We start from the raw sequence: 22924 nt of genomic DNA, 5'->3' as shown, positions 1-22924 counted from the left end.
AGCTCATATTGTTTCATAGCCAAATATAGAAACTATATAAAGTTCGGCGAGTCCAAGCGTAAGCAAATACCTGGATCGTGCAACACTAGGCCAGCTCATAGTCCACCTGGTAGTGCAATACTGAGGCAACTCATAGTAAGGGTGAAGCAAGCTCTGATCACTGTTCTTGGTATTTACCCATAATGTGAAACCCAGCTCCTAGGAGCTATATTACTATTCTACATTATGAGAGAAGGTCACTCCCCAGACCGGTTTCAACCTTTATTGAGGTCTCATTAGTGAGTAGGTAGACCTAGATAATACCAAGTTTGTAGCGAATAGAACTTACCCTACTATAAGAATTGCCAAGAAGGTGTCCTAATAAATTAGTAATTGTATAAAGAGAATTGTTTTCACCTCCCAAAGGCTTCAATTCGGCAACTTGAAATTATTTTAGTTAAGGGATATTACATCCCATATTGTTTCATAACTAAAATAATTTCAGGTCGCCGAATTGAAGCCTTTGCTCTTCATACAATTATGTAATTTAATTGTTTATTTTTATTAAACTCCTTATATTATAATGTGGTCTCAGTACCGAAAACTTTCTACAGAAGTTTAAAAGTTATTTTGGCAGAGATTTTTTAAATGCAGAAATGTGCTCAAAAATACGTGTGCTTAGCTAGGAGGCTGTTTATAAACTGCTTGAGATAACTTGAGCTTAGCAGTGAAAATGTTAAATAAAACACCACATTTATCCTACTGACAATTTGCAGAATCACACACACAAAGAGAGAGAGAGAGAAATTTCCAAGAGTTTAATAACCATAAAATTCTTACTTCAAACATGTTGGAATGAATGAATATTTTAACAAACATGGTGCCTGTATAATACAAACAGAAGTGAAAAGTAATAGTTTCTGTAATAGTCACTTCCCATTCCAGAGTATTTATTATTATTACTCTAACACTTGGACAATTTTTTACTTTGTAATAAAAGTATTTAACACTAAAAGTTGCTCACTTCAAAAATTAATGGAAAATCATTATTAGTTAGGAAGAATGACTGCAGAATGTTAATTTATCGGCACAGGATGAAGAAATATGAATAGTCACAATGTCAACAATAAAACATTGTAATTTATTGAACAAGATTACTGCAGTATACAGTGCAGTACATTATTTCATATTAACTTTATTTTTCAATTAACATTTAATTTTACTATTACTATAATTACGGTTATTATAGCCTGTTTTTGTTTAGGAGTGTCCCTTATTTAAATACATTGGCTATCATTACTCAAAAAGGGGTATATATATATATTTTTAGGGCATTATGAGTGAGTATAGAAGGCACTTATGGAAGAATAAAAGAGGTAGAAAAATTATGTACATACCTTGTTTTGAGTCTACGATGCCTTTCAATTCCAGGATCCCGCTGAAGGTTGTTTGTAAACGAGGGGGGGGGGGAGAACATGGGGGTATGTTTTGACGCGGGAAATTTTGGAAACCTGGGTTACTATTAATAATATATATATATAAATATATATATATATATTATTTTGTTTAGGGGCGCATTTTTGTGGGGGGAGGAACGAAGGGGAAGAGTATGTTTATGTGGAAACTGGGGCAGGGGTTAATGGGGTGTAGACTGTTTTGGTCGACTGACCGTCATTGGAACTTTGTCAGAATGAGTGTAGGGCTATGTCATGGCTGCAAGTTGCATCTGCCAAATAAGGGCATTTGTGGTCATTACATGGCTGGAGGCATGGCTTAATTTGTAAGTTCTGGATCATCCAACATTCGGAAATTAGGTAGGGGGGTGGTGGACGTTGATAAAGTTTTCATTTTTTTATGGCATTGAGACAACGAAACAATGCTCAGAATATCCGAAACTATTGCTATAAAATTCGATGAAAATTCTATTAACGTCCACTGCCCCTACCTAATTTCCGAATGTTGAACGATCCAGAACTTACAAATTAAGCCACACCTCCAGCCATGTAACGACCACAAATGCCCTTATTTGGCAGATGCAACTTGCAGCCATGACATAGCCCTACACTCATTCTGACAAAGTTCCGATGACAGTCAGTCGACTGAAACGGTCTACACCCCGTTAACCCCTGCCCAAGTTTCCATATAAATATACCCTTCTTCCCCTTCGTTTCCCCCCCCCCCTCCACAAAAATGCCTCCCCTAAACAAAATAATATATTTATATATATATTATTAATAATAGTAACCCCGGTTTCCAAACTTATTCCCCGCATCAAAACACACCCCCATGTTCTCTCCCCCCCCCACCGTTTATAAACAACCTTCAGCGGGATCATGGAATTGGAAGGCATCATAGACTCAAAACAAGGTATGTACATAATTTTTCTACCTCTTTTATTTTGCCATAATTGCCTTCTATACTCACCCATAATGCCCTAAAAAAAAAAATATATATATATATATATATATATATATATATATACATACCCCTTTTTTAAGTAATGATAGCCAATGTATTTAAATAAGGGACACTCTTAAACAAAAACAGGCTATAATAGCCATAATTATAATAATAGTGTTTAAGAGAAGTAACATGGGAATTTTCTCAGAAACTATACGTAATTTAATTTTACTTTTTTTTAAAACAGGAAATTTTTTCTGAGCTTCTCCAGGTAAAGGGAATGGCAATGAATGAATAACATACAGACATCCTTCAAACTATACCAAGAAATAACTACCCTTACCCAAAAACCTAAAGATCCTGTCTATCGTATCAACCCCCCCGGGTTTACTACATCTTTTTGCTCCTGAAAACTTTCTTACTTTGAAAAAGAAGGAAGAGCAGCTAATATCTTCAGCCTGGAAGAACACAGGAACTCTGTTCATTACATAACTGTGTTCATTCATGGCAGAACAACTGCACTACAGTTATTCTGCCATGAATACGAATCATCAGATTCAGTGGGAAAAAAAAATCTCCCTCTTATATAGGAGAAGATAAAATCCAGGATTCTATTCCTAGAATCTGCTTTAATTTACCAAAAATTCGGAGACCATCAATGAGACTTTCAGCAAGTTTCCATCATTGTGCCCATAGAGGGATGAGTGTAAGTGGTTAGTGTATTTCTTTGTGCCAGCAAAGATGGCTTGTGACCAAGGTAAAAAAATTGTCATAATTTATTAACTAAACATATTTAGTTAGTGTTTATTATCCGCAGATGTGTGTTTATTCCATTAAACATCAACATCGGTGATAATCAATGTCTAAGCATCCATACCTGATTAGTGATCCTTCGAAGAGAGTCAAGGGATACTTGCAGTGAAGATGATTTCTTGGTTTGAACATCAAGTATGCTAATTAAAAAAAAGTTAATAATATATTAATTAAAATTTTAATTAAAAACTTCAGTTATTAATAAAAACTTTAATTAAATAAAGTTGGTTTGACAATTTTAATGTTTAAAAAATAATAAAAATCTTGTAAGAAGTTAACTTTCCAGGATGCTTTTCAATTCAAACTTAATTAATTTGATTTTGTTTACAAGGGCTTTTGTTTCATTCGTTTTATTCGGACTTTGTTTATTCTTTAAGCAAAAATAACAAATTATAAGTTAACAAAAGCAAAATTTTATCCTTAGTCCAAAAACCAAGCAATAAGTATCTTCAGTTTTGATCTGGATGGAGATGGAGTACCTGAACTCATTACAGGATGGAGCAGTGGTAAGGTAAGCATTCTTATTTAATTTTTCTATGTGCAAATCTTGAAATTAATGAACCTTGAAATTTATTGTCAGGTTTCTTCAAGTTGTACATTTTATTATCAGATTGATGCTCGTAATGTTCAGTCTGGAGAAGTTGTCTTCAAAGATAATTTTGTTCATTGCATTGCTGGAATTACCAAGGGTGATTATAGACTTGATGGTCAAGAAGAACTTATCTTTTGTTCTGTAGATGGAGAGGGTAATTACAAATTCTGTTTATTTCAATGTTTTTTAAATAATAACTGTGTTATCTCTGAACCATTTTAGAACACTTTCCTACTAAAAGTCATAGGATGCTAAGACACACAGTTGTATTTATTGCCTTTGATAAAATAAATAAATGTGACTTAATATCTGAATTTTCTGGCCTGTGAAGAAGAAGAAGAATTAGCAGTTCATTTGAAGTGATTTTAATCATTGTGTGCTGAACAATGAGGACACGGAAAGAATTCATACATGTCAGATAGGAATAGTAGTTGGATGACATTTTGAGAAACACCTGCATATTATTTTCAACAGTCAAGCATTCCTAAGTTCATGGTTAACAATGTGCTAAAATTATAAATGTTTGCAGGTTGCCAAGCATAATATTTGACCATTTAGGCCTAAATGCTGACGTAACAGATACTAGTACTGCTTTAGAAGCTGAATGCCTTATTTAATCCAACTCGAGAGAATCTGTATTTAGAAATGTCAATGGCCACATGCAATCCAGTCACGTTTCCATTACACTCAAAAAGCTATGTGCCATGAATTTTCATTTAAGAGTTGCAAACCTTGGATAACAATATTGAATACATCATGTCAGTTGGCATTGGCGACACATACAAAACCTTGAGTAACAATTCATGCTATATGCTCTTTCATTCTAATGGGCATTTGGTTATGCAGGATGCCTGGAGAATGTGTTTTTGCTTGAGCCTTTTTTCCCAAAGAGAAAGTTTTAAGCAGGCTGTATAGTGATATAAGATTGCTTTTTATTATATGGATTAGGTCCAGAGGTCACAGTGAATGGAATCATAACTGCTAGGATTATACACTAATGTTCTGAACAGTTGTGTTGTCTTATATGTGTTTCAATTTTTATGGTTCTGGCTCTTACATTTGCCAACATGATAATGTTCCATGCTACTAACTGTTGATTGTAAACATGTAGTTTGAAAAAAATTACATTAGAAGATTGCAGTGGCCAACATAAAGCCAACTTGATCTGACAGAATGTCTTTGGGATGATGTGAAAGAATGCAAGAATGAGTGCAAGGTCAAAACAACTGTCTTCATTACCAGAACATACTTGAAAGGAGGAGTGAGGCAAGGTATACCCTTGACTTTACAGAAATTAGTAGAAAGTCTTCCACAATACATTGAATAAATTATTATGGCTAAAGGCAGGACAATATGTTAATTTCTAAATAAAGATATGTTTTGTTTTTATTTGAACAGTCCTTTGATCTTTGGTAAGACAGTATATGTAGAAGCTGATTTTAGCTACATTTTATATTGTAGTAAACTGTCCATGAAATCGAATTATATATATATCAGGGGCTAATATTCCGGAAGTGCAGTACTCATCCACTAAATAGCAATATCACTGATATTATATTTTTGCATTTATTCCCATTAAAGACTCCCCTGATTGTTTCCAGACTTCACGAGATTCCTAAAAGTAAACACAATATACTAATGCTTCATGAAGAGGACGCTTTTCGATGTGTAAACATTGCATCACCTTCACATTAATAGCCTGGGTGTGTGTTCAAAATACATACACCTTTGAGCCCTTTGAAAAGATGTACAGATTCTGCAGCTGGTCAAATTCTTTGCTTTCTAGTAGTTTTAAACTGCCCAGAAGGCAAGTCAGGGTGAGCTCTGAGATGGTAGCACCTAGAGGCTGTGATTGGTTATTGAGTGAACTAATCCATTTGTCATTTGTTCTGAGTTGCTGTTTTTGTTTTCGGAGTTTCATCTGTTTTCTGTGTGTGAAGTGTGAACTGATATGGTAGGCAAGTTTTTATATATAATATAGACAAGTTTTAAATATATATACAATCATATCCCGACTTACGCGAATCCGGAGTTACGCGGTTTCTTATATGTATGTATTCCCGTTCTGTTTCATGTCTCACCACTAGTCGTATCTTTCAGGTGCCTGCCGCATTCGCCAGTGCTTGTTCACATGCTGTGAACAAGCACTGACGTGTTTCGTGTGGTCTCCATTCATACACAATTACTATAGTCTACAAACCTTGCAATTGTTTAATGTTATGTTCTTGATAAAAATTTTATCACATAAAAAATAATAATGTTATCCAAAAGAAGCAAGTCCGATTCTTCTACAGCTAGCAAGAAAAGAAAAACATTGACTTTGGAAACAAAACTCAACATTATTAAGGATTTTGAAGGCGGAATGAAAATTTGTGAGCTAGCAAAGAAGGTCAATCTACAGGAATCCACAGTAAGAACAATCATAAAAGAAAGGTTTACAGATTTTGGAGGACATAGATTCTAACAAGGAACGAATTGTAGCCACAAGGCAAGGAATAAAAAAATCATTAGCTTGCTATAAAGAAATTTTGCGTGACTAGAAAAAGACATTATGCTATCAGACGAATCTATTAGATTTTATGAAACCATCAACATCGAAATAACTTTCTTTTTTTATGTTCGAAAAACTACAATTATGATTATATTTCTTAAAAAAATAGGTGTTTTTGTAAACCTTTGGTTCCAATTGTATGTTTGTATATATAAATTAAATGCAAAATTATACCCTGAGTTATGCGAATTTGACTTACATGCTTTTTGTTGGTCCCACCTACCGTGTAACTTCGGGGTTTTACTGTAATTTTCGATAAATTTATAACTATTGTGTCCATATTTACAATGGGAAACAGTATTGTAGTCGAAGGAGGTAAGCCTCGTCCTCCTCTTCCAAATTTTACACCTTTGAGTAATTCAAATATAGCATTCTCCTTCATCGTTGTTTCTAAGAGTTCTGCTGAATAGCTCCCTTGGAAATATCTGTAGGAGTGACACAATGCTGACCATCTATGAAACAATGGCTAAAGAGAGTCTCTGAGAGAGAGAGAGGAGCATCAATCACTTGGAGAATACTATAGAAGTCAAGTAATGTCTTGAACAAAAATGGATGTTTTTTTCCCCTTTTTTTGGAAGAGGAGGATGCTATAGAAGTGAAAGGCTAGGATTAATTGTCAGTCTGAGAAGAGTGATCATTTTAGTTTTTATGAGAAGATTTTAGTTAAGCATTATCAAAGGTAAGGTAAGAAGAACCAAGATTTTTTTTTTTTTTTTTGCAAGAAAATAGACAAAATTGTGTTATGGACAATGACTAGATTGTTATCACTTCAATGAAGGATGGTTTGGAGATCAATGATTAGAATGCTAATTGCTGATGATCTTGAAGCTTGAGATATTTATGTACAGATTGTCACATGAGTAAGAGGAATGAACAGTGCTTTCATCAACAAAACTGGCTAAACACATGAGATCAGTGAGGTCATTTTATGTACATAACGAAGAAGGTATGTGAAGTAACAGAATATGAAGAGAAAACAGGCAGTCCAATTACAAATGTGTAAGAAGGCAGATCATGTTATGTCAATTTTCTTTGAAGTCCTTAATGTCAAACTCTGTATGAAATGTCTTGGAAATATTGCATACAACAGCACAGATTTCTCCAAACATTTCCATTACATGTATCAATAGGTGGATGATGAAGGCAAGATCTGCTGTTGATCTTGATTGGCAGAATCCATTTTGGTGATCACTGATTAGTTGACTGTTTTCCAGGTGGTTGAAGTCGATCGGTTGATGACCTTCTTTACTTTAGATGCTGAGGTAAGAGCAATAGGTTTATTTTTGATTTGGTGGTAGATGCTTATCGCCTATTTTTTTTTTTTGTCTATAACTTCTATGCTGTGGATAGATGCCAGCTGAGTATAATAGAGCATAGAGATGATAAAGAAGGGGAGTGTTAGTTCAGGAGTACACCCCTTGAGCACAGTTGGTGAGAAACCATCACAACCTAATTTCTGTCACCTCTTTGAAACAAGTAAGAATTTCAGTGATAGAATGGAATGTTTGAGTTATACTTGAAAAGTATAACTCAATCTTTATGCTGGCTCGAGTGGTTAGCGTGTCCGCTTTCCAGCCAAAAGGCTCTGGGTTCGAATCCCGCTGTGGGCATGGATGTTTGTGATTGTCTGTGAAAATACTAGTGGTGGTAGATGGAGGTATAATAATAATAATAAAAGAAATTCTCTTGTTTTTTTCCTTTATCCAAGTGTCAACAAATGCTACATCCTATAATGCATAGATGCCTTTCAGATGTGTGTTTATTTCCATGTATCATGAGAAGGGTTACATGTCTGAAAGGTGATGTGATGTGATGTGCTGTGCATTATTCCTATAATGTAAGTTGATGTAAAGTGAAAAGTTTCTATATACAAGTAGTTTAAATCTGAAAACAAACCCCAACTCAACATCACCAGAGTTAAAGATCGGTACTATCAACATAAGAAGCCTGAATGGCAAAGAAATGGAGCTAGCTGAGGAATTAGATAAGTACCAGATCGACATAATAGGGGTGACTGAAACAAAAAAGACCAAAACTGGTGAGATCTTTCTGAGCAATAAATACAAAATGTTATATTCAGGCAATAACAATCAAGGAAAAGAAGGAGTAGCCATAGTATTCAACACAAAATACGAGGCTAATCTTCTTGAATGGCAGTCAGTCTCAAGTAGAGTAATGTGGGCAAATATGAGAATGGGGAACTGGACAATGAGACTTATTTGTGCCTATGGTCCCACAGAAGGTTCTACTAAGGTAGAAGTGGAGGAATTTTTTGAGGCTTTAGAAAAAGCAACTGACACAATGAAAAATGAAAAGTTGGTCCTTGTTGGGGATCTAAATAGTAGAGTAGGAAATGATTGTGAGACATACAAAAATATTTTGGGAAAATTTGGAGAAAAGAGCAAAGCTAATAATAATGGCAAATATCTGTTGGATTTCTGCTCAGGACATGGACTGGTTATTACTAACACCATGTTCCAACATAAAAATGTGCACAAATTCACATGGAGAGAAGAGGCTAGGAATAAAAAAAGTCTCATTGACTATGTTATTGTTGATAGTGATGTTTTCTCCCTGGTGCAGGACACCAGAGTGTACAGAGGATTTGAAATTGGAAGTGATCACTATTTAGTTTTGAGCAGGATAAAATTGAATTTCATATTGAAAAGAATAACATGTAAGAAAGTTTTAAAGCGAACAAAAGTTGAGCAGCTCTCAGATGTAAACTGTAGACTAAAATACAGAAATATTATTGAAAAGAAAATGAAAGAGTTTGAGAACAGGAATCAAACCTTGGAGATTCAGTGGCAAACTCTGAAGGAAACATTGATTGATTCTGCCAGAGAGGCATGTGGTGAGGTTGTGTGCAAAGATAAAAAAATCAGAACTCCCTGGTGGACACAGGAAGTTAAAGAGGCAGTGAAGGAAAAGAAGAAAGCATATCAAAAATTCCTGGCAAATAAGTCAGCTTTTACTCTTACAGAATACAGAGACAAATGTAAGAAAGCTAAACAGTGTGTAAAACTAGCTAAACAAAAGTCATGGGAGGACTTTGGCAAGAATATAGAAAATAAATATCAAGAAGGTGGCAAAATATTCTGGAGGTTGTTGAAGAAGCTTAGGAATGGAGGAAAGAGTGCTGTAAAAGGAATTAGAGATGATAAAGGTGAAATGAAAACAGGAGAAAAAGATATCCTTGAAGTATGGAGTAATTACTTTGAAAAACTGCTAAATGAAACAAGCAGTGATGACAGCACAGTGATAAAAAACACTGACCAGGCATGCATTCGGGAATACATATCCATACTTGAAGTAGAAAAAGCCATCAAAGGCTTGAAATGTGGAAAGGCAGCAGGAGTAGATGATATTCGACCAGAAATGCTGAAGTATGGTGGTATAAGAGTCTTACAGTGGCTGCACTGCATAGTTCAGAAAGCCTGGACAGAGGGACGAATTCCCGATGATTGGAGTAGAGCTCTCATAGTACCCATATATAAAAAGGGAAATAAAACTGAATGTGAGAATTACAGAGGTATTTCCCTACTGAGTGTTCCTGGCAAGATCTATGCAAGTATACTTGAGAAACGGTTGAGAAGAATTGTGGAAGAAAAGCTTGGTGAAGAACAAGCTGGATTCAGGCCAAATAGAGGCTGTCAGGATCAGATCTTCACTTTACGACAAATAGTCGAGAAAGCATGGGAATATAACAAAGATCTGTATTTAAGTTTTGTCGATTTGGAAAAGGCATATGACAAGGTGCCAAGAGAGAAGCTATTCAATACGCTGCAGTTATATGGTGTCAATGGGGCATTATATCAAGCAATACTTAGTCTTTATTTGAGTTGTGAGTCAGCAGTTAGAATTGAAGGAAGTACAGGAAGATGGTTTAATGTTAAATCTGGTGTGAGACAAGGATGTACATTATCCCCTCTGTTATTCATTATCTATATGGATCACATTATGAAGGAATGTGGTATTAAACCTGATATCAAAATGGGAGATGTTAATGTCAGCTCTTTGCTTTATGCGGATGATGTTATACTTCTAAATAAATCCGCTACAAGTCTGCAAGATTCTCTGACTAAATTGAATAGCTGTTGTAATAGATATGGTATGAAGGTCAGCAATAAAAAGACAAAGACAATGAAAATAGGCAGAATCATTGAAAATGTCAACTGTGTTGTGAATGGTGAACCTGTGGAACAAGTAAAACATTTCAGCTACTTAGGCACAATTTTTACTGAAGATGGTAAACTAAATATAGAAATAGACAACAGAATCAGCAAAGCTGGTATTGTGGGAAGTCAATTGAATAAATTCATATGGAATAAGAAAGAAATTAGTCGGAACACTAAATTAGCTGTATACAAGACTGTGTTCAAACCAGTTTTAACTTATGGATCTGAGAGCTGGGTCAGAAGTAAAACACTTGACCAAAGACTAGAGACCGCAGATATGAGAGTCCTGAGAAAGATTAGAGGCATGAACAGATGGCATCAATGGCAATATCATATTAAAAATGAGGATATTAGGAAAGAACTTGACATTGTCAGCATCCAGGAATGCGTTAGCAGAGCTAATCTCAGATGGTATGGTCACTTAAATAGAATGGGAGAGGAAAGATTAGCAAAACAAGTGTTCTCTGCCAGGTTGGCAGGAAAACGACCCAGAGGAAGACCAAGATATAGGTGGATTGATACGGTACAAAGTGCCTTAGACGATAGAAACATAAGATCTGATAATGTTGGAGTCTTGACAAGTAACAGACTGATTTGGAGGAAAATTGTAGATAGGAAGTTAGTAATGATGTAATTTTTTCATGTAGTACTGTCATATCCTGTACACCCCTTGAGGGTACATGGCAGGAATTTGATGATGATGATGATGATGATGAAGTAGTTTAATTGTGGAGCCACTTCACATGCAGACTTTTGCCTACACACTTTTGAGTAAAGGATGAAAACAATAATGTAATTTCTTGTCAAGTATATTTTGCTTTCTGACCAAACGAGAACATGTCTACTGCTGGAACAGTTTAGGGGGGGGGGGGGTGAGAGAGAGAGAGAGAGAGAGCCATGCAGCTTAGCATGATGAATAAACCAAGACAGAAATAGTGTGTGCAGTGGATGAAATTGCTTCATTGAAAAAGCAGTTAGTGGATGAGTAGAGAAGAGATTTAGTACACAAAAGGAGGCTTTGTATAGAAATTATATTGTCACTGATATAATGGGTAAAAAAAAAGTTCTTGTAGATAAACTTATACGTTGGTTACACATGACTTTAAATTTTTAGGAAATGAATATGTATACTAAAATATTAATTAAAAAACTTTAATCAGTACCTTCCTATATTTCGGCAATATTACATTGCCATCTTCTGAGAACATAAAAACTATGATATGTGTATGCAGGCACTAACAACGAGCAAATGAGGCTGAAGAAGGCAACTGGCGTTGGTCCTAGAGCCCTAAAGGTAACCCATAGTGGGCTAAATTGGGTTGTCTTGGCTGTCGGGGCTGATAAGGATGTAATCCTCCCAAATTTTGGGCAGTCTCATGCACCCAAATTTGTTGAGATTTGGGAAGTTTTTTAGAGCTGAGGCTGATTCCAAGAACAATCTTTCATATTTATATTTTCTATGGTGTAGTAAAGTGGCTTTCTTCCATCGTATTCTATGGCGGGAATCTAGTGCATGGTCCTCAAGTCCTGAGTGGCTGTATTGGTGAAACGGATGTAGTCTTTGTTCTCGGAAATCCTAATATTAGCTGTCCTGTCTGTTTGGCCATAGTAGGACAGTTTACAGCTGCAAGGGACCTGGTATACACCAGTTAAGTCTAGGGGAAGTGGCTTGTCATTGGTGGAGCAGATAAGGAATGCCAATTTCTTATGTGGTTTGTAACAAGTAGTCAAGTCATAATTTTTTACGATTTTTGTGAGCTTTTCAGATGTGTCCAGTGCCTGCATGCACATATCATATTTTTATGTTCCCAGAAGATGGCAATGTAACATTGCCGAAATATAGGAAGGTATTGATTAAAGTTTTTTGATTAATATTTTAGTATATGTTGTCATTTCCTAAAAAATTTCAAGTCATGGGTAAAAAAAGTAGATGTTTTCCAGATAAGTAAATGTGCAAGGAATGAATGGATGTCCTAGTTGCAATTTTTGTGTCCTCACCCATGAGAGGTTGTAAATTGATGTACATTAGTACCATGGGTTGGCTGGCTAAGGGTGTTTTTTTTTTTAATCTTTTTTTTATTATTTATTTTTATGTAAGTCAGAAACTCTATTTTGGTCTTTAAACTTTGGTCTCTATAGATCAAAAATTGAATTTTTTTTCAAGCCTCCAATAAGCAGGGCAGTAATCTCACACCAAATGATGAAATTCATCTTACGCCTAAAGAAATCACAAATATCTCTGCCCATGGTGATATTTGAAGCCACAGCCAGTTTTGGAAAGCAGATATGTTAACCACTTGGCCAAATCTACGCCAGCATATGTGGCCACAAATTTTGATTTATGGTCACAAATATTTTTGGAACTGTTAAAAATAATGTTAAAATGGTTTGGAAATGCTGTTGCAATTGATGATAATAGTTTATCACCAATTGCAACAGCATTTTTTTTCCACGTTTTTTTTTCTTTGAATTTTTGAATGGAAACTGAGCTTGAAAGGAAGCTGGAGTAGTTTAAAAGAAATAGGCTACATTTTAATAGGTTTGGTATTAGTTGCATGTGGAGGAATTGTTTGGATGGGGAAGAAAAGAAAATGCAGGATAAATATGGGGTAAGGAGCATGAAAGGCAAGATATGGAAAGAGAGAAGGAAGGTGGATATAAGGATGAGAAAGTGATTATGACAAGGCATAGTGAAAGACTTGAGAATGAGGTAGTGATTTTTTAAAAGGAGCATAGTATCTAGAATGGTCAGAGGAGTGAGGGTTAAGTATAGAGTATGTATCAACTCCAAGTGGAGGGGTGTAACACAGAGAGAGAGAGAGAGAGAGAGAGAGAATAGTTTAGGTGGGATGACTTGAAGCATAGTGAGATAACTAATCATATCTAGGAAAGCATGGAAGTGTAATGATTGAAGAGACAGGGTAAGGTTGTTGATTAGTATGGTAGCACAGATGGAGTAACTTTGTAATCATAATTTATGGTTCTTCAAATTAGCAGTTTATATCTGTATGTTAGCAGCAATAATGACAAGTTTGGCATAGATTGAGTCATTTTATCCAAGAAGTGCTGGCAAATATGCAATTTGGCTAACTAAGAATGAAATAAGAGGAATAGAAATGGGGGATGTAGAATCTTTCAAGAGAATAGACAGAACAAAAGAGAAAAGAAAGGAGCACCATTAATAATCGAAGAGAAACTATATGGTCACTTGGAGTGAAGATGACAAATGGCTTTTAGACTGTTTGGTGTGAAATCAAGATAAAAAGAATGGTATATCTCATAGGATTCTATTATAAACCTGGGAATGTAGAAGGCAGCAACTATAAAATGGATAGACCAGTAAAAAGAGGTTTTAATGAGGAGAATATGGACTAAAGAGAAGGGAGATTCCAAGATTATGAATATGAGTTAATTTTGGTTAACTAGCTTAAGCTTCATGTGATGAGAACAACTTAAGGTTTTACAGTATTGGATTTGGATAGAATCAGATGATGTGGCTATATATCAATTTTGTTAAGCAGTTGAAGAAGAATTATTTGAGGAACTGACTGCCAAAGTGGCTAAAACCTTCTCTAGCAAGGGAAGGTTTTAGTCAAAAACTGACATATGTAGAACTGTGATGAATATAGAAAGCTTTGTAATCAGTTTAATATAGCATGATGAATTGTTTAAATCACATCTGGAAAACAGCAGTCTGAAGCTGTGTACCAAGAGTCATGCTGATAATCATCATCATCAAATTCCTGATATATACCCTCAGAAGGTTTACAGAATATTATGATAGCACTGCATGAAAACGTTACACCATTACTAACTTCCAGTTGACAATTTTTCTCCAAATTAATCTGTTATCTTTCAAGACTCCAGCATTATCAGATCTAATATTTCTGTCTTCTAAGACACTTTTTACTGTAACAGTCTACCTATATCTTGGTCTTCTTCTGGGTCTTTTTACTGCCAACCTCACTTGTTTTGCTAATCTTTCCTCTTTCATTCTGTTTAAGCGACCATACCACCTGAGACCATACCACCAGCTCTTGACGCATTCCTGAGTGCTACAAATGGCAGGTTTTTTCCTAATATCCTCATTTTTAGTATAATACTGCCATTGATGCTATCTGTTCACTCCTCTAAGCTTTCTCAGAACTCTCATATCCATGAATGTCCAGTTTTTGATCAAGTGTTTTTTTTCTAACCCAGCTCTTAGATCTATAAGTTAAAATTGATTTGAATATTGTCTTGTATACAACTAATTTAGTGTTTTGACTAGTGGTGGCCAGTGAAAATTTTAAGTGGTGGTGCTGCATATACAAAATATTTAAAAAAAATTTTTTTTTTAATGATAAATTATTTTTTTCCTAATCAGTAACAAATTTATTAATAAATAAATTTATATATTGAAAAATTGCTTTATTAAAAATATTTCACCCTCACCACGAACAAACACCAATAATAAGTTTCGTATCTCACAGAAATAACGCAAGCATACGATACACTGCCCAACCAAGCAGTGTCGGAGTGACCTTGTAACGTGCAATCACAAGCACAAACGAATATCGGCGAGTCTGGCTACGATTGGTCGATTGTGATAATTCCTACACTGCATTAGATGGTAGTGTATTTGTTTCGTAATCTGAAGCGTTAACCGAGTAATTCCAATTATTAACTATTCAATCCCTGTCGAAACATAAGCTGTAACCTTTAACATGTTGTATTGCATTTATATCATGTTGTAAGCATTGTTATTATTTATAAACGCAAACAATTTAAATTTTTAGTTTTTTCCTTGGGGGTGCTGCAGTGTCGCAGGACTTATGTACAGGCCGCCACTGGTTTTGACTAATTTTTCTTTTCCTACATATACATTTATTCATTTGACTTTCTGCTATACCAGCTTTCTAATTCTGTTGTCTATTTCCATATTTAATTTTCCATCTTTAGTAAAAAAATTGTGCCTAAATAGCTGAAATGTTTTACTTGTTTTATAGGTTCTCCATTCAGGATAGTTGATATTTTCAATGCTTCTGCCTATTTTCATTCTCTGTCTTTGTATTGCAGATTTTAATACTAAATTTATTACAACAGTCATTCAATTTAGTCAGAGAAGCTTGCTAACTTGTACTGGATTGATTTAGAAGTACAGCATCATCTGCATAAAGTAAAGAGCTAAGATTAACATCACCAATTTTGATATCAGGTTTAATACCATTTTCTCTTCATAATGTGATCCATATAGATAATAAATAACGGTAAAATAATGTGTCCCCTTGTTGCACATGTGATTTAACATCAATCCATCTTCCTGTACATCCTTCAATTGTAACATAACTTAAATAGAGACTATGTATTGCTCGATATAATGTCCCATTTACACCACCTAACTGTAGTGTTTTGAATAGCTTTCCTCTTGGCACTTCATCATATGCCTTTTTCAGATCTACAAAACTTAAATACAGATCATTGTTACATGTATATTCCCAAGGGTTCTCAACTATTTGGCTTAAAAGTGAAAATCTGATCATGACAACCTCTGCTTGGCCTGAATCCAGTTTATTCTTCACTAAATGACCTTTCCACAATTTTTTTTTAGCCATTTCTCAAGTATACTTGCATAAATCATACCAGGAACACTTAGTAGACAAATACATCCGTAATTTCCACATTCAGTTTTATTTCATTTTTTATATATGGGTACAATGAGAGTTATTAAGTGCAGCCACTGTAAAAGTTTTACACCTCCATATTTGAGCTTTTCTGGTCAGATATCAGCTGCCTTTCCACATTTGAGGGTTTCTGATGGTTTTTTCTACTTCGAATATGGATATGTATTCCTGATTGTATTCCCATTGAGTGATTTTTACCACTGTGCTGACACTGCTTGTCTCATTTAGCAGTCTTTCAAAGCAATTGCTCCATACATGTAGAATATCTTTATCTTCCATTTTCATGTCATTATTGTCATCTCTGATTCTTTTACAGTACTCTTTCCTCCATTTCTAAGCTTTTTCAACAGCCTTCAGAATATTTTACTTAATTTTATTTTATTTTACTATATTTTAATTATATCCTGATATTTATTTTCTATGTTCTTACCAAAGTCCTTCCATGAATTTTGTTTAGCTAGTTTTACACAGTGCTTTGCTTTTATATACTTTTCTCTGTATTTTCTAAGAGCACAAGCTGACTTACTTGCCAGGAACTTTTGATATGATTTCTTCTTTTCCTTGACTGCCTCTAATTTCCTGAATCAACCATGGAATTCTGATTTTTCTATCTTTCCACACCACCTCACCACATGCCTCTCTGACTGAATCCATCATTGTTTTCCTGGGGTTTGCCACTGAATCTGCAAGGTTTGGTTCTTGTTTTCAAAGTCTTTCACTTTTCCTTGAATGATGTTTCTCTACAATTCACCTCTAAAAGGTGCTGAACTTTGATTTGTTTTAAAACTTTCTTATGCACTTTTCTTTTCAATATCAATTTTATTCTGCTCAAAACTAAATAGTAATCATGCAAATAAATAAGATAGAAATGTTCAGTAAAATTTTGCAAGCAGTGTGGCAAAAGAAGTATACGATAATTAATAATTATTGGATGTATGTGAGGTATAATTGTACTGGATATAATGTGAGAGGGCTATAAAAATGACAAGGATGGTAATGAATGAAAGTGAAGAGATTTGTTTTCTCTTACAGAAAATTGAAAGTTCTTTCATTTTAGATGAAATAAGAGGGAAAATAATTAGTAGAGTGACTGGTAGTGGTATCTGTATGACCACTTCATAGAATGTATTAAGGGAATTTAATGGATTATTATTATTTATTTATTTTTTTTTGTATATTAGAGATGGATGTGTCTCCTCAATGGTATCTCAACCTTTTGGTGAGGAGCTTGCACAATGACCCTGGCAGCTATGCTGATGGTAACATAGCTACCAGTAGGGCCACTTTAGTCTGCCAGGTTAAGATAGAAGTGCCAGACTAAGAAAGAAAGATCCTGGTCCTTCAGGTTGGAGATTGAGCAAGAGGCTATTGATCTCTTGTAAAATTTTGATAATTTTGGTTGCTTCCAGCTTTGCTGAAAGCAACCAAAGCAAGAATAAGGGCAAATGATTTGGAATAATGGATATATTAAATGTTACCACTTAGGGTTAGCAGGAAAGAAACAGAATTCAACAAGCAGTTAAAAGAGAAAAAATAAACTGGAAAAAAATGAAAGGGAACTATAGAAGCACATTATGTAATGATATATAATGGCCTAGAGCAGAATAAAAGAGCAAGCTATAGGACACATGAGGATTGAGTCTTGGATTTGATCATCTCATCAGAGGATGTAATTATAAATGAGGTGTCAAATCATGCTCCAGTTAGTGATGTTTGGTTGCCAGTAGTGTGAGGACCTCTGTGATGAAAGGGTATATGTTGAATTATAAGGCTAGTGTTTATGAGTTGCTAAGGAGACATCTTGCAGATGTAGCATGGAAAGAGGAGTTAGCTGGAAAGGAGATCAATGCATCTTTGGGGATATTCAAGAACTGTCTAGTAGAAGCAATGTCTAAATGTACTCCAAGGGTCAGAAGATTAAATAAGGTAGTTGTGAAGTGGATTAATGAGGAGATTAAGAGTGCAATACAGAGCAAAAAAAAAAAAAAAAAAGCATTATGGAGGCAGCATAAGAGGAGTGGTAATAATCAATTCCATGAGGATTTCAAAGAACAGGCAAGGAGTGTGACTTGGTTGGTAAAGATAGCAAAAGTGAAGTATGAGCAGCAGTTAGCTAATGAAGCCAAAAAGAATCCTAGGGAGTTCCTTCCATATGTTGCCAGCAAAAAAAAAAAAAAAAAAGAATGATTATGGAAGGATACCATTGATTTGAAAAAATTGGTGTAAGAACAATTGCTGTAGAGGATATAGTTGATATACTTAATGAGCAGTTCATAAAGGTCTTTCATTCTTGTGAATGGGGCATCATTGGAAGTTTAAGAGCAGTAGATGATGATGATGAGGAGGAGGAGGAGAGACTGGCTGTGAGTGAGCTAGAGGTATATTGGGCATTGAGCAACACTTGATGTTAATAAGGCTGTGGGACTTGATAATATATATCACCATGTATTTTGAAAGAATGTGCCAGGAAGTTGGCATCTGCATTGACATATTTGTTTAATATAAGTCTTGCACTGGGTCAAGTTCCAAAGGAGTGGAAGGAAGGCAAGATAATGCTACTAAGGAAGGTGACAGAACTCAAGCATCAAATTATAGGCCTATCTGCGTGTCAGATGTTGTGGTTAAAGTGTTGGAGAGGCTGGTGAGAGCGAAGATCCAGAATTGGGTTGGCAATAATGGTATTATCGTTGATGGACAGCATGGATTTGTAAATGGGAGAATACACTTTAATAATCTACTTAAATATTACAATAAGGTGATGGCTTCATTGGACAGAGGAGAGGGATACACAATAGTATACTTAGATTTTGCAAAGGCTTTTGATGGATTGCCACATGATAAGTTGATAGCCAAACTAGAGTAGATGGGGTTGGATATTAGACTAGCATTGAATTGGAGATTGGCTATCTGATAGGTATCAGCAAGTTGTGTATGGGGGAACAATATTCAAGAAGAGGAAAGTCACTAGTGTTGTGCCTCAGGGGGTCTGTTTTAGGGCCATTGCTGTTTAACCTGTATGTTAATGATATTTATTAGGGAAGATTTGAATGTGGATATTCAGTTGTTTGCAGATGATGCAAAGTTGAGAAGAACTATGAGTAGTAGAACAGATTTTGCAGCCTTACAAGAAGACTTGAATAGATTGAGTGAAGGGAATGGAGTGAGGATGCCAGTTCAATGTTGCAAAATATAAGGTTTTAAAATTTGGATAATAAAGACGGAATGTAGAATTTACACTTGGTAAGGATATGTTGTTGGAGTTGGAGGAAATAAGAGATCTTGTGGTAATGGTGAATAAGGATGTAAAATTTAAGGACACATTGCCAAAATGTAAGGATAACATAACAAATTCTGGGAATGATGCAGAGGACACTGACTTGTAGAAGTAAGGAGATTCTTGTTCCATGGATAAGACTCTGATTAGACCGCACACAGACTACTGTGCACAGATTTTGTTACCTTGTTTTCAAGAGGATGAAGAGATGTTGGAAAGGGTCCAGAGGCAACTGACTAAAATGGTTTCTGATCTCTAGAATGTCAATTACAGAAAACAGTGGGAGATTGGGGGAGAACAAGAGATCATCCTTGGAAGCTGTATAAGGAGGATGTGAACATGGGAGCGAGAAGCAGGTTTTTTTTGTGTGGAGAGTTGTTAATGATTGAAATGCCTTGTCTAAGAGTGTGTTGTCTGCAGAGAATTTGAGTGTTTAAGGCACAGTATGATGAGCTGTGTATATGACAAAAGGATTTCCTAGATGAGCCTCTGACTCCCATGGGGTCTTAGGGTAATGTTAATAATAATAATGATAGATCAAAAATGGAAGACCAGAAGTGTGAGCTACATTTTAATTAATGAAAGAACAACAACTGTAATATGCAAGTTTGAAAGAAGCTTTCAAAAAAAAAAATAGGAATATATTCTCCATAAGAAGAAAAAAATAGAAGAAAGTGAAATATTTTGCAGTGATTTAGAAAAGCTGATAAGACCTTATAATAAAATTATTATTTAATAATTGGAGGAGAGATTGTAGGCAGATATAGAGAACAGCAGTTAAATTTAAATTAAAATAAATTGAGAGATTTCTCATCATTTTATGAATTAAAGGTCGCACACACATTTTTCCATAAAAATGATATCCATAAATTTATGTGGAGTTCCAGAGGACTATGATCACTATTAAACTGTATAATCATTAACAAATGCTATCTTCACAAGTAAGATACACAACACTTTGTAGAGTTAATGATATATGTATATTCAGAACATTTTCTGGTAATCTCAAATGTAGCAGTATAAGCAAGATAAAAAAATCTATGAAAAGAATACCAGGACCATTACTACAAGGAGATATTCAGTTGTTTGCAGATGATGTGAATCTTGGAAGGGTTATTAATAATAGTGCTGATGTTTTTGCTCCTCAAGAGGATTTGAATAAGCAGGAAACGTGGCAAAGTGAATGGAGATATCAGTTTAATGCAGCAAAATTTAAGGCTTTGAATTTCAGATCCACGGATGGGATGCTTCATACTCACTTGGTGAAGTTATGCTGGAAGGAGTGGAGGAAGCAGTTGATTTTGTGGTGATAGCAGATAGAAATTTGAAATTCAGAGGACATTGTAAAGGTTGTGAAGACATCTCAGAGCACATTGACCGCAAGAGATAAAAGAGTGGCGGTCTCATCGTATGAAACTTTGATCAAGCTACATCTGGATTTCTTTGTTCAGATCTGGTCACTAGGATTAGAAGGAGATTAAGTAACCTTGAAGAGGGTGCAGAAATGGATAACAAAAATGATATTGACTACAATGTTAATTATGAGAATAGACTAAGGGTGTGCTGACTGCAGACTTTGGTGGATTGAAGAAAAATGGGGGATATGATTGAACATTTGAGCTGTTGAAAGGTTATTATCGGATTAACACTGAGGAAATTTTTCATGTGGTAGCATGCTGGGAAAAAACAATGGGTGGGGCCAACCCTGAAACTTACAAAAGGAAGTAGTAATTAAAAAGATAAGAAGTAAGTTTCTTGCATGGACAATGGTAGGAGCAAGAACACATTGCCCTGAAAGGGTAGTGAAAGTGCAAACGGTGGATGAGTTTAAGGAGTGGTACAGTAAACTTTGTATTCACTGTACAATGAATATTGTGACTGTGGAGGTCATGAAGATAATGATAAAAGTCATAGGTGAATGGAAATGTATTTGAATGTGAAGTTTGTGTGAATAAATGGAATGTGTTGTAAATGTGAAGCGTGTGAATGAATTTAAGTTAGAATATGACAGATGTTGGAAGATTTTCCACTTGGTTATACTATAAATTAAAGATACCAAGAAATTATATCTTCTTCTTGTTCTTCTGCAGCTTGTCCCACTTAAGTGGGGGTCGCTGTTTTTGGTGAGTCTCCTCCACATCCTCCTGTCTTGGGCTGTAACCATATCCAAGTTCTTCTTCCTCAAGTCCTCTTCCACCAGCTCCCTCCATCTCTTCTTTGGCCGCCCACACTTCCTTCTCCCCTGCATATCCATCTGCACGTCCTTTCTTCCCACATATTCATCCTCCCTCCTCATCACATGACCAAACCATCTCAACCTTGCCTCCTGTATCTTCGCTCCTAAGTTTGTAACTTTCACTGTTCCCCTCACATAGTCATTTCTCAGACGATCCTTTCTGGTCGCACTGCACATCTACCTAAGTATTCTCATCTCCGCTACCTCCATCCTGATGATGTTATTTTTCCTCAGGGACACAGTTTCCATAGCATACGTCATAGCTGGTTTCACTACTGTCCTTTGGATTTTGCCTTTCAGATTGATCGGCATCCTCTTATCGCATAGCACTCCAGCCATCTCTCTCTCTCCAGTTCCTCCATCAGCTTGTATCCTGCATCCCACTTCCTTCTCAGCCTCTCCATCCTCTTCCACTGTTGAACCTAAGTATCGAAAGTCACTGACCATCCTGATGACATTTCCTTCCAGCTCCAGATCTGTCTCTTGGCTGCCATCCACTTTGCAACACATATACTCTGTCTTACTTCTGCTCAGTCTCATACCTCTCTCTTCCAGTACCTTCTTCTAACTTTCCAGTTTAGCTGCCACTTCTTCTCATGATTCTGCACACAGTACGATGTCATCTGCATGCAACATAGTCCAAGGTGTGTCTTCTCTCCATCCTCCTCCATCACCACCTCCATCACAATATTAAACAGGAACGGACTTAATACTGATTCTTGATGCAAGCCAACTGTCACTAGAAAACTTTCCATCTCTTCCAGGCAAGTCCAAACTCTTGTCTGCACAGAAATGTACACATTTCTGTACATCTCCTGCACCAGCCTGACATATTTCTCCAGTACCAGCTTGTCCCCCAGACACCTCCAGACTTCTTGCCTTGGCACTCTATCATACGCTTTCTCCAGATCAATAAATACCAGATGTAGCTCTCGTTGCTTCTCTTGAAATTTTTCCATCAACTGCCGTAGCCCAAAGATAACATCTGTCATCGATCAACCAAGCATGAAGCCAAATTGCTCCTCTGCAATCTCCACCTCCTTCTTCAGTCTTCCATCAAGAACCCTCTCTAGGATTTTCATTGTGTAGGGTAGTGACCCTACCCATAATGCATACTATTATACATACCTATAAGGATATGTGCTTTACATTATGGGATACTGAGGCAAGTGACATGAAGTCATTATCTTCTGTATACGGGATGCCTCAGTCCTGATTATATTTTATGCGCAAACTTT

At 35.7% G+C, this 22924-nt stretch overlaps 1 protein-coding gene across 1 annotated transcript in view; it reads left to right on the top strand.

The window, feature by feature from the left end:
* LOC150097442 (BBSome complex member BBS2-like) overlaps window positions 1–22924 on the top strand; it is a 539668-nt gene that overhangs the window by 239309 nt on the left and 277435 nt on the right. The window contains exons 8-9 of the mRNA XM_090406918.1: window positions 3617–3703; window positions 3803–3938. Of these exons, the coding sequence (XP_090263044.1) occupies window positions 3617–3703; window positions 3803–3938 (223 nt within the window). The remainder of the gene's footprint in view (window positions 1–3616; window positions 3704–3802; window positions 3939–22924) is intronic.

The sequence above is a fragment of the Typopeltis vanoorti genome, chromosome 17 (genome assembly GCF_054136105.1).
Source record: "Typopeltis vanoorti isolate ZY-2024b chromosome 17, IOZ_Tvanoo_1.0, whole genome shotgun sequence".
NCBI lineage: Eukaryota > Metazoa > Arthropoda > Arachnida > Uropygi > Thelyphonidae > Typopeltis > Typopeltis vanoorti.
The sequence above is the reverse complement of the archived record's forward strand: the minus strand, read 5'-3'. Positions and strand labels throughout refer to the sequence as shown.